The sequence below is a fragment of the Cricetulus griseus genome, chromosome 3, assembly GCF_003668045.3.
Source record: "Cricetulus griseus strain 17A/GY chromosome 3, alternate assembly CriGri-PICRH-1.0, whole genome shotgun sequence".
Taxonomy (NCBI): domain Eukaryota; kingdom Metazoa; phylum Chordata; class Mammalia; order Rodentia; family Cricetidae; genus Cricetulus; species Cricetulus griseus.
Genome location: NC_048596.1, coordinates 280806418 through 280819277, shown reverse-complemented (window position 1 = coordinate 280819277; position 12860 = coordinate 280806418). Strand labels below are relative to the sequence as shown.

The 12860-nt window shown below is 46.8% G+C and overlaps 1 protein-coding gene across 16 annotated transcripts in view; it reads right to left on the bottom strand.

The window, feature by feature from the left end:
* Aopep (aminopeptidase O (putative)) overlaps window positions 1–12860 on the bottom strand; it is a 296983-nt gene that overhangs the window by 61157 nt on the left and 222966 nt on the right. For all 16 annotated transcript variants that reach the window (XM_035443029.1, XM_035443028.1, XM_035443036.1 and 13 more), the window contains 2 exons: window positions 4560–4628; window positions 4380–4454 (listed from right to left, as the gene is read on the bottom strand). In XM_035443029.1, coding sequence (XP_035298920.1) covers window positions 4380–4454; window positions 4560–4628 — 144 coding nt within the window. The remainder of the gene's footprint in view (window positions 1–4379; window positions 4455–4559; window positions 4629–12860) is intronic.

Here is a 12860-nt window from a genome sequence, read left to right as displayed (position 1 = left end):
GAATCAATGAAGCTATTGTATGAGACCATGGTTCCACAAGTGTGGACTAGTTATGGGTTTTCTCAGAGCAATCATATTCTCAAAAAGCGGCATGGGCACCGAGCCTAGGGAATGCCAGGGGAGCCTTGCCTCAGGTATAAGAGTAGCTGCCCAAACCCACCAGGTTTCTGAGTGCAGGGAGTGGCTACCAGTTAATGGGGAGGGTACTTGGTTGCATGCTCCAAGTTCACACTGGCAGGTTCACTGGTTTGACCTTTGAGGGCTCCAAATGAAGCCTAATGGGCTCCACTGCCTCTGTGGGTCCAAGAGAAAGCAACTTTTTTTTTTTTTAACAATTTAAATATTGGTTTCCAGAATTACAACTGAATATAAAAGACTTTTTGTCACAAAAGACCAACACAGTGGTAAAACATTTAAGCCTGAACCACCTACCTTTAAAACATCCAGAGTGTTATTACAGCAGGACTGAGCAAGAGTACATAGTGCACCCCAAAAGGAGTAAACGGCATTGAAAATGCAGACACCCTCTGGGTTCGCATAGATTTAAAAATCGATATGAATTATCCCAACAGAGACTACCAGGGATGGTGCGACTCAGAGTCAAGCGTGTAACAAGAAAAATGATGTAGAAGCAGAGGGAAAGTGTTCCAAACCTCGGGATTTTATCAGAGGACACTCAGAGCTGACAGCCTGATTGATGTCACTGACCGGGGACACCTCAAAGCCTATGTCTCGGGCTCTCCGTTTCAGCTGCTACATTTAACTCTGGACTTTCAACTCTAAGTTCCAGCAAACTGTGAGTTCCTAAGTTTTGTTTTCCAGGTTCTGGCGAGAGTGTATGTCGGCTCCCTGAGACAGTTAAAACTCAGAAAGGCCGCTGTCTCACCCTGGATGCCCGCCTCACACACACCACATGGGAGATGGCTTTCTGAGTCACCCTGAAGGCCAGAGAGGGAGCCTAGGGATACACATACACACACACACACACACACACACACAAACAAAGGCTGTAAATGGAGACGGCAAGAGCCATTTTCTGTAAGTTATCAGACACATGGAAAACCGAGGAGGTGGATTCTTTTGACTCTAACAATAGAATTTTTCTTCCTTTAAGGAATGCCAAGTCCCTGCAAATGCATTTTCTTTAAAATACACTATTTTATAAGTTGCTGCTGCATTGGATATTTTAATTCTTAGAATAATGATGTTATCTAAACTTTATTCATATGTATACACCTTAAAATATCATCCATTATTCTCTAATGGTGACACATAACTTGTGTTCAATCTTCCAGTCAAAAAGTTAATGTGTTCTTCTAAAGTCAACAGATCACAGAGAAAAAGCTATTATTATTATTTTTTAAACATGCATGCTATTGAAATCACAACTCTAACGAGTCCCACAGAGCTGTCCTCTGTGGGCCACTCATGTTCTTGCCTTTTGGTTACAGAATTTATTCAAACTAAATAATAGGCATTTGAAACAACAGAAAAAGGAAAAATCAGAGTGAATGGAGAAACATTCTAGGAGCCAGAGAGAGAAAACAGCCAAGTGAGGGAATTCAGTCATAGCCGTGGACAGACAGATACCGAGCCTGGACATGAACATCCCAAGAAGATTTGGAGGGGAGAAGACCGTCAATCAGGAAGGTAAATAAAATCCTTAAAGATGGCTCTCTGGCAAGCAGGAATGGCCAGAAAGAGAAGCTTACAAGAGGCCAGGAGAGGCCAGGGTAGGGGGGCCTCCTAATCACTTATCTGGTGGCACAGTCACTTAATTTACTCTGTTTTCTTGTTCATAGCCGAGCACAGTGGACTGTGCTGCTTTTCTGGCTGAAACTCTCAGCTAATATTTCAAGTTCCGTCGGACTGTGCCCACCATTTAATGCCTGGGACAGTTTCTTTAAGGGGACAACAAATGTGCCCTGGTCCACACAGCTCCGAGCCTGGCCTGCTGCCATGACTGTTTTCCTTTCTCAAGACAGCCAGGAGGTTCTGTTTTTCACCAGGCAGTAAAAGCTGCGTCCGCCTATGGAAGGAAAACATTCCAGTTCTAATGTAGTTAGCACAGGCCACTTAGCCAAAGCCACTCAGATCTAGCACACAGACCATTTGACCAAATCTGCCTAGTCCAGTCTAGTCTAGTCTAATCCAGATGAACTGAGAGAGGCCTGAAGGTGGAGGACACTTGAGGAGTGGAAGATAGGAAGGAGGACACCTGGTCAGCAGGAGAGAGGGCAATGACAAAGAAGAGCAGACAACAGCTGGGTCTACAACATATGCACCTGACATGCACACTCAGTTTAGTCTTGCCGAACTAGTGAAAGCAGAAACACCCACAGAGGGCCCAGAAAGGGCACAAGTTAACTTGCCTGTGGACCAACAGACATTTTGAATTTTGTTTTCATTTGTATTTTAAGACAGGGTCTCTTTACATGGCCCTGGCTGTTCTGGAACTATATAGACCAGGCTGGCCTTGAACTCAGAAAGATATGCATGCATAGCCTTGCCTCTTGAGTGCTAGGATTTAAGGCATGAGTCATCAAGCCAGATTCAGCAGACTTTTTTTTTAAAATAACATCAGAATCAACAGTGAGTGATCTGCTGAGGTCCCCACCAGCAACAGCTCAAGTCCTGGCACTGGACTTATACTGAACACTCACCCAGAGTGTCACCTACATTGTAGAATTAGGGGGCACATATCCCCTAGATCCCTGTGCCCTTCAGATCCTGCCCTAATGTTCTGGGTCATAGATCTCACCGCTCACGTGGCCCGTCAAATTCCCTGCCTTATCTTGTCAAGCATGGAACTTCTCCCCGGTGTAATAGAAGAAAAGCCCTTGGAAGTGGGGACAGCAACACAAACACACGGCCACCAGATGCACCCAGTACCCTTGTACTCCTGGAGAGGAGGCCATCCAATCCACCTTTGAGCTCTTTAAAACCACTACCTGCATTGTCTAGGAAGAAAGCCAGAGGCGCACTGTCCAGTAGGCCTAACAGGACACAGTGGAGGGCTGGGTGGGGGAAGGGCTGCCACTGTACAGGGAGGTGGGTGCCTCAGTTGCTCCCACCTCCCCACTTCTCAGACACAGTTACTGCTTCAGATGTTGGTCAAGGCAACGCCAAGTCCTCAGTAATAGCTTCTCCTTGTTCTGTGTTCTTGTTTAATGATTATTCCTACAAACATCTGTTCAAGTGCTAGACACAAACTAATGCTCTTCATTCTTTAGGTATTTTTATGATCTCCTTCATCAGTCATAAACCTTTTACAGTTACTTAAATTGTGAGAGTTCCAAGACCATACGTAGCCTGCCATAGCATGCTGAGGTACAAACAATCCCAAATCCTTCTGTTTAAAAGGAGTATTTTCTTACCACTGTTCAACAGAGTTGACACACACACACACACACACACACACACACACACACACACACCTCTCTCTTTACAAGGCTGGGGGTGGGGTGGGGGTGGGGGCGCTTCTCACACACTCCAGGCCTCTTGCACGTCAGCATCAATATGACGAGTTAGTTCTTTTGCCAGGTCTCCTCTGGATGGCCCTGAGTGCCCCCAAGTGCACCCTGAACCTCCACATGTTCACACTGCGGGCTTCATGCACGGTCTCAGACGCCTCGATGCCCATACTAAGGCAACACATCACAGAAGCTGGCAGCATCGCTATCGGCAAGAATTTGGCTTCCGAACCCAGTGATTCATCACCCATCCCGGCAGAACAACACACCACCGCTATTTTAGTCCCTTGGTGCTATTGCCACCACCACCCCCAAGTGCAAAAGTCTATTTAAGCAGAGACTGGCAAACCAAAACATGCCATTAACGTTTACCCCCTCTTTTTGGTAAGAAAGGGGGCTAACAGGCTACTCACCTGATTTCAAAATATTTATCACACAGATGAATCAAGTTTCAACCTCACGCATTCACAAGGGGGAAGCAGGGAGCAAGGTTTACAAACTAACTGTTAAAATCCTAAATTCGGGAAGGGATACATCCACTTGCTGGGCGGAAAGGAAGGTCTTTGGTCCTGACATTTCTGAAGTTCCCACTTCTCACACTGCCCCTCCCCATTTCCCACAGGGTTCCGGTAGGGGTTTGGCTGCTGCGTGGGTGGTGTACCGTTCGTTGCCCGTGCGGGTCTGCGGGAAGCAGCTTTCGGTTCTTAGGGGCGCCGCTGCAGTGTGAGGAGCACCCGACAGGCCCCCATCCCGGTCACGGCGGACACCACTGGTTACCAGAAGCCGTTCTTGTTGAGAATTTAACGCAAACTCCCCAGACGCTGTTCTAGTGGCAGGGACTGAATCCTGGGCACCAGGCAGCACACAGGAGCCCCTCCCAGCAGCGCCCTCCTCCAGGGCCCCTACCTTTTCAAAGGCGGCTTCTCGCTTCCCTCGTTTGCGTTTTCCGGGTCTGCGGTTCACTCGAATCCATTTCGCCACCTGAAGTCAAAACCCAACAGCATTTCAAGAAGGCCGGGGTGCGGGCATCCGTCTCACCTGGAGAGCCCTCCCTGCACAGCTGCCACCTCTGCCCGCCTCACTCACCTCTGCACCCACTCGTCGTGCCAGCCCACTCGGCGCGCAGTCCTCGGCCTCGCGCTCCTCCCGCAGCGCCTGCGGGGAGAGCGAGTCAAGTTCACGGAGCCCAGCGCCACGAGCGAGCGCGACACCTCAGACGGACAGACGGGCGGGCGGGCGGCGAGCGGGCGGGCGCGGGGCGGGGCCTGCCTTAAAGGTGTAGGCTCCCAGGTCCCGGCTGTTATTGTTCTCGAAAAGCACTCGCGGCCCGGGCCTGCGCCCCCACGTGCCTCTCCCCACCCATCCATCCATCCACCCCCGCCCTCCCCCAACACACACCTCCCGGTCCAGTCTGAGGCTGGGGCTGAGGCGTGCAGGGACCCTGAGCCGGTTCCGAGGGGAAGCCACTTTCCTGCCAGCACCTCCAAGGTGGCAGGTGACCTGGGGAGTCCCCTGTGCGTGCCTCGCCATGGACCTGCACAGCCGAGGATGGGGGTGGGGGGCGGCCCTGCTCCACAGCCAAGGATGGACTCGCCCCATTTTCCTCTGTCCGCGTCCGCCAGGCCCGGGGAAAGGCTGCTGCCGGTGCTGGCTGACTCTGACCGCCCTTTAACTTTATCGCGTTTCTTTAAAAGAAAGTCTGTCGGGCCCTCTTTATTGCTACTCCATCCTTCTTTCAAGATCAAAAGGTTTAGATCAAAGCCAAGATCAAACTCGGGCCTTTAAATAGAAGCAACTTTGCCACGGAGTACTTTACACAAAGAGGAGCTGCTTAATGAGACATCAGAGTGGAAAACTTTATTGTACTCTCCATTCCCAAGCACAGCCGGACCCTCATGTGGCCACTAAAGATGCCTGTGTCCTAAAATAAACAACAGGCCTGCTCGAGTGGGGGATTCTTAGCAGTGTTTTTCTTTCTAGAGACGCAAACTAAACCAAAACCTAACTCTAGGATGTAAGTAGATACAGCCAGTTTTGTACCTCATTATCCAGGTGCTAAAAATGTATATTATTTGTTAAGTGTCTTAAACATATTAACTGACTGTATAGAAATATCCATCTGTCACTTCCAAGTTTATCCCGCTTTAAGAGGAAAGCATAGAAATGATTAATGCTGTGGAAGGCCTGGAGGCACGCATACGCATAAACATAAATTATCAACATCATTGCGTTATGCAGCTCTACTTAATTTCAAACAGAAAGAGAACTTTGAACTACTCAAGCTTCATGCTACTCATAATTCCAGAGTCGATGTGTATTCACCCTGGCAGATACTGCCTTTATTCAGTTATTCCCCTTGGGTGTTTACCACCCTCAGGAACACTAACATGAAAAACCCAATGCAAAGGGTTTATTAATAGGAAGAAAGATAACTACTACAAACTAAATTTACACAGACATCTACCAGAACCTGTTACGGCTGGATAGTATTTAAAGGTTTTTATTTCCTGCCTTCTAATTTTCATTTGATTGTAATCTCAAACACACATGTGAGATTGCTCTCAATTCCATGACCCCCCAGAACCACTGGTAATATGTTGGGAACAGGGATCTGGAACTCTGGCCCCACCTATACAGTATTTCCCATTCAGGCCCAGCACAGGGCTCTTGACTCCGCCAAACTTCCAAAGCTGAGTTGCAGTCTGCAGGCCTTCCAACATGTTCCTTATCCACAATCCCTTCCACAGAGGTGCCATGAGGGCCTTTCCAAAGGAAACTACTATTCCATGGCCTTGCTCTACTGAAAACACATCGCCCATCTCTGGCTCTTATCCTAAGTATCGTGACTGAAAGGTCTCTTCTCACTCTCAAGTTCAAATTCTATACCCCCAGGATTCTAACGGCACCCCGCCCCGTTGGCCTCCTCCATTCCTCGTCACTGAGACCTCATTTGTAGAGAGTTAAATCTTCAGGTCTTCAGCTTGCCCATCATCCTACTGCTACTGCTGTAGATTTTATAAAATGCACTACATTTCTTACGTCTGAAGAGCCAGTGCTAAGGCTTCCATTAAAGCCCACATCCTACATTAGGCTCACTCAGTTTGGTGCAATTTTTACAGCTATTCACTTTTAATTTATCATGTAGGTATGTGTGTGTGTGGGGGGGTATGGGTGTGTCCCGGCCATGCCATGTATGTGGAGGTCAGAGGTCAATCTGTGCAAGCCAGGTCTCTCCTATCTTGTGGGATAGAGATAAATTCAGGAGGTCAACCTCGGCAGCAATCACCTTCACCCACTAAGCCATCTTGCCACCCTATTGTTTATTTACTTTTACTGTTAACTGATTGAATGTCTTAACCTCCCTAACCACATGTTAAGCTCCTGGAAGGGCAACATGCTCCTGTCTTTATTCTTGATTTTTGTCTAGTCACTAAAATACTGCCCAACACACAACCATTACTCAATGTTTTAGAAGTGAAGGAGAACTGGACAGCTCGGTGGATTAAGGCACTTAGTTCAATCCCCAGCATCTATGTGGTGGGAGGGGAGAGAACGGACACCCAAAGGTTTTCCTCTGGCCTTCACACTCCTTCCGTGACATCTGTGCCAACACACATCCACATGCTAAGTAAATACATAGACAAATGTAATAAAACTTTATTTAAAGCGAACAGAAGTGGACGGGGCAAAGGATCGCATGGTGCACAGTTCAAGGCGGGGGGGGGGGGAATCCTATGGTGATTATGTTTCTAACTCCAATTTCTTTAACTACTAGACTATCACCATTTATGAGAAGCACCACATTGTGCATTTGAATAAAAAAAAAGAACACAGTTCTAAAATGACTTAAAGAATAAAAACAGAAACGAAGGGTCCCTATATATCAATAATTTAAATTACGTCTCAAAATCATGTTTGGTGGCTGAATTTAACCCAGAATGAAAAATGTAACACTAGAAAGACTAATTCTTATTGTTCAGTACAACCTGAACACATTTCTATGTTGTTTACCTAAATCCCTCCTTGCTTATGAATTATTACAAATGTCAGTAGACTGTGGAGAAACCTTTTAAAGCAGTGAAATTTTGCAGTCAGGGATGGACAGTCTAGCATCTTCCAGAGTGGCAAAAGTACTTTCAAGGTATCCTTTAAAAATGGGCAGTTTTATGCTTGAATTATATCTTTTTAAATGCCTCAGCTAGTTGACAGGCACATTTGTAAAGGAAGTTTTTCAAAAAACGACGACAACAACAACAAAAAACAAAAAACAAAAAATCCCTTTTTGTCAAAGCAGTTCATAGAAGTCAAAGGCAATTTCAGAGTCCAAGGAAATGCCTTTGCTTCCAAACAAAAGCTCTGCTCAACACAGACACTGGAGATTATTTTCAGAGAGAACGTCTTTTTTGGTTTTCTTTTTCAATCGTGTGTGTGTGTGTGTGTGTGTGTGTGTGTGTGTGTGTGTGTGTGTTTGTGTGTGTGTGTGTGTTTGTGTGTGTGTGTGTGTGTGTAAGAGGAAGTTATTCTTCTCACAGGAAAAGCCAGTGAGTGATGCCAATCTCGTATTAATAGGGGTGGGTGCTGTCTTCTACTTGGTGAATGAAGCATAGCACAGAGGAATGAGGAGAGTCCACAGGAAACCCTGTAGGGCAAACATGGGGAGCCCTTTAATTATTCCGACAGACAGCAAATTACACTCCCCTGGGCGAAGCCAAGGGAGACCCATCTGCAGAGAGAAGCCAAGGACTCTGGCTCCCAAGCAAGTCAAGGGCTCTGTGACTAACATACACCAGGCCTGGTGGCCCGCTGGAGAGGCTGTGAACCAGTCTGAGCAGCAAATGAGCCAACAAAACAAAACAGCAGGAGGTACCTTTAGGATAAACAGCGGGAACAAGTTAGGATTAAGAGCTAACTGACAAAATGTTACTGCTTTAAATTTTGCATGAATATAACATACCTCATGCCCTGCTTTCTCTGAGTTTAGAACTGTACGTAACTTGTGTGTTGTTGTCTGTTGAATCAGTGTTATGATGAAGGCCCTAGTTTCTCTCTGAGGGGAACTTAAGACCTGTTAGGTGAGTGTAATCCCACAGTATAATGTTCAGAAGAGGAGTGTGGCTCATACCAGATGGCCCACTAAGGCCACTGCTCCCTGCCTAGACTTCTATTTTCCCATCTGTAAGTGTAGCCCTGAACTCATCAGTGTTGCCTAGAAATCTTTGCAGAGGCCAACAAAAGTGGACAACGTGTAAGGTGCTGTTTGTCTCCCTGCCTCTCCACATACTGAGGACTGAGCTTTGGCACTGTGGACCCTAAGCAAGGACTCCAGTACTTGGGATTTACTCTTTGCCCCAAGCCTTGTAATTCTTGCAATCCTCTCTGATATGGTAACTAATAATGTTGCTACTAAAAGATGGATGGATGGATGGATGGATGGATGGATGGATGTTTAGAGGACAGATAAGTGGATTGCACCTACGGCACATACTTCCCAGATATTCTTGGACTACTGATGCTTGAACTCCCCCACAGTACATTCTTAGGTTCAGCCAGATCTCCATGAGGCTGGCCATAGACTTCATCTCCCTGTGCTCCAGGAATGACCTCTTACCAAACAGGTCTGGTGGAATGGAGGGCAAGAGAAGAGGCCTCACACGTTTCTCTGTTGCTGTGCTTACCCGACAGAGGGTTATTACCTTTGTCCGTTGTACTTCTCTATGGTATCAATGTCTGGAATGGTCAGCCTAGGCTCCTGGTTTGTTCTCAACTTTCTGATCTTCCCCAAACTTAGAGCTTTGCCCCCCACCCCCACTCCCAGCCCCCTTAGCCAGGACTCAGGAATCCCAGGGACAGTTTTCTGAATGTTAACTGTGTTCCTCGCCCATCTTCCTGCCAAGTTCTGCTGTGTTTATCTGCTTTGGAAACTGCCTTAACTCCATTTGGGGCATGAGAGGTATTTATAAAGTATTGGGATTTTATTTTTCCCCTTTAGTTTCCATTTCTCCTTGGTGGGCTGGAAAAATGCCATGTTTCCAGCATTTCTCTCCATTAACACGGCACTTGGAAGCTACATGTAAAGCTAAGGCTATGTGACAATGACTCTATTCCTTACAAAGGTCAAAGAAAATACTAGGAAACACCATTAGTAAAGGTAATGATACATATGCAGTATGCGGGTGTCACAAAAATGCTGACTGGACCCAATGTCCTTTCTTAATGGTACCAAGAGCCAGCAGGGAGGATGTACACTAGATACAGGGTTAGGTTATTAACCTGACAAACATGATGGAGACCCTACTACAAAAGAGAATACGAGATGCAATCAACAAAGAGGAGCAGGACACCACACTGATTTCAGGACCCTTCTTGAGGAAGTGCAGAAACATGGTATGTTGTTAGGAACACTTGGACAGCCTGTCTGTCTGTCTGTCAGGGTTTGGATCCATATCAGCTGTGTGGCATCTGTCAGCCATCTTTCTCACGGAGGTCAGTAATCCAATGCCACATGCTGGGTACTTAAGACAGGAAGTACTTGTTACTCATCAGGGTGTAACTATCAGAATTAAGAAGCAGGGCAGCTACTAGAACCCAAAGGATCGGGCCTTAAGACTGAAGCACCAGCTTCAGAGACCACAGAGCCTTGTAACCGGTAGTAACTGGTAGAAAACCAGAACAGCCCAGTTCCAACAGAAGTGGTTTTGGAAACACTGGACACCCACGGTCCTCTGCCTGTGCCTCACAAGGTCCCAGCTTAAGAATGTAGACACCAGGTCTCAGGTAATTCCAGTGCCTTTATCACTTCATGTGGCCTGGCCCTTAGGTCTTGACTGGAACCAAGGGGGCATCCACTGTGACAGGGTCACTTTAAAAACCTTGTTTATTATACGGATCCAATTAACCCCAGGTCAAAACACGGACCGAAAAATATAATGCAGCCCTACGATGTGTGTTGGAAGAGACATCGTCATATACTCTTCACCACGAGTGAAGCTGAAGCCTCTTAATGTGCGAATGAATATGTGTATACAGACAGGCATGCGTGTGTGCACCTCCAGGGGGGGGCTAGAGGTCAACTCCGGGTGTTGCTCCATGGGAGACGTTCACTTTAGCTTTTGAGACAGGGTCTCTCATTGGGCTGGAGCTGCACAAGGCAGCCACAGGCTGGCTGACCAAAGACCTGCCTGCCTTGTCTCCACAGCGCTGGGCTTTGTTACAAGTGCTGTGTGGATCAAACGTAGGTCTTCACGTCTCCACGGCAAATGTTTTATTGTCTATGCCATCTCCCTAACCCCTGACTGTCATTCTTTATGTGACCTTGACATTCACTCACAGACACTGTAATCTTAACAAGTGGTCATGGGTGAAATACAAAATTACATACAGGGGCTTTCCACCTACAGCTCCCACCTGCAGATGCTCTTTGATGAGATGAGAGAGAGAGAGAGAGAGAGAGAGAGAGAGAGGAGAGAGAGAGAGAGAGAGAGGACGTGTATGTGTGTGGGTATGTATCTCAGGATGGATCTGTGTGTCAGCGTGTTTATGTAGTGTGCTTGGAGCATATTGATATGTGAGAGCAGGTGTATTGGGGTGGGAATGTTACAAATCACAACATATAGTTGACCACTAAGATCATCTTTTTTGTTTGTTTGTTTTTTCGAGACAGGGTTTCTCTGTGGCTTTGGAGGCTGTCCAGGAACTAGCTATTGTAGACCAGACTGGTCTCAACTCACAGAGATCCTCCTGCCTCTGCCTCCTGAGTGCTGGGAATAAAGGCGTGCGTCACCAATGCCCGGTTATCACTAAGATCATCTTAAGCACCTCTTTTTTAGTGATCCCAATGTGCCAGCAGTGCTGAGAACCACTGAATTGTGTGGTTTTAATAATGCCCCATAGCTAATAGCTTCCAAAAATATTATAGATGTTTGGAAGGAATCCAACTTTGAAAGCCAATAAAACAGAGAGTGACCACATATCATGCTTTATGACAGCGAGTTCCCATGGGCAGAAGAAGGGGACATGGTGATGAGGAGGTGGCTGATGGGCTGATACATGGAGCATTTCCCATAGCTTGCATTTAGGAATAAACTCAGCATGCATTAAGCATACATACAAAAAGACCTAAAACAAGTACAAGATTTCCATGGTCCTTCCATGCAGAAGCAAGGAGTCCTTTTGAGATTCATGGTGAATACAATTCTGGGTCCTGCACAAAGACCTTAACATTTGTCTTTGGGTAGCCTGGTTTAATGCTGGCCTATGGCGCTGCCCACAGAATGCCGCATTCCTCATGCTCTGATTACAGAGTTAGTTTAGAATCAGGGGGGAAGTCTGTGCCAATGGAAAAGATCCTTCAGTGTGTTCAAAGGGACTGCTCCATTAAATAGTAGCTAATGCTGGCTGACTTCCTTGAGTTGTGGGCAATCTGCTCTGACCAAACGGATTCCCTTGCCCTTGCTTAGGAAGCGCACACCACACACACACACACACACACACTCTGGGAGAATTAATGACAAACATCTCCCCAAAGGCACAGACACACATATACAATCTGTTGGTATTTTGCTAGCTGGAAAGCCAACAGCACATGCAGATAGCTGCCCACCACTTCCTGGCGTGTGATATGATATGGTACCGTATGATATACAGTATGATATACAGTGTGGATGTATGGCTGAGCCACTGCTCCATGTACCCCTGGAGAAGGGGCTGCCTGGGGAGTCTATGGCCCCCCCAAATCTCTTCTTTAATACAACTTGCCCACTCAGACTAGATCACCTGCCACCAGACCTCCAAAAGGAAGCGAAATAAGTCACAAAAAGCAAACAGAAGACTAGGCCTGAATCATCTCTATTAACAAGTATTATAAAAATCTCCCTCACACACAGAGGAATGTAAAATCTACCACCTTTGGAGACTAGAGTTGCCGACTCTAATATAAATAATTATGGCAGAAAGCCAGTTCAGGGTGTTTGTTCACCAAGCAGTTAGCTCCATAGAAGGGGGTACTCTGAGGAAACGATGCAAGGCCCTGTACTGATTCGTTACTGGTCCTTCTTCCTGAGATGTTCCTGCAGTAGTAGATTAAATCAATGTTTAATGCGCCCCAGGACCAGTTGTGTCCATATTAGGAAAGCCAAAGCTCACGTCTCCCCTGGTGAAAAAGGACCTGTCCGCCCTCCCTCTGCTTCCCCCCACTGTGTGTGAGGTGGGAGAGTGGGTGCAGGGAATGTGAACTTGATCCCACACTGACCAGCCAAGCAGCAAGACCTCATTGTTCTCTAGATACCAAACATAACTGCTCTCTGAGAGGGATCAACCCAGCCATACTACACATAGCCCAGCTCCCATGCTCAGGAGGGAGAGAGCATGAGGAAGCTGCACCCATGAGAG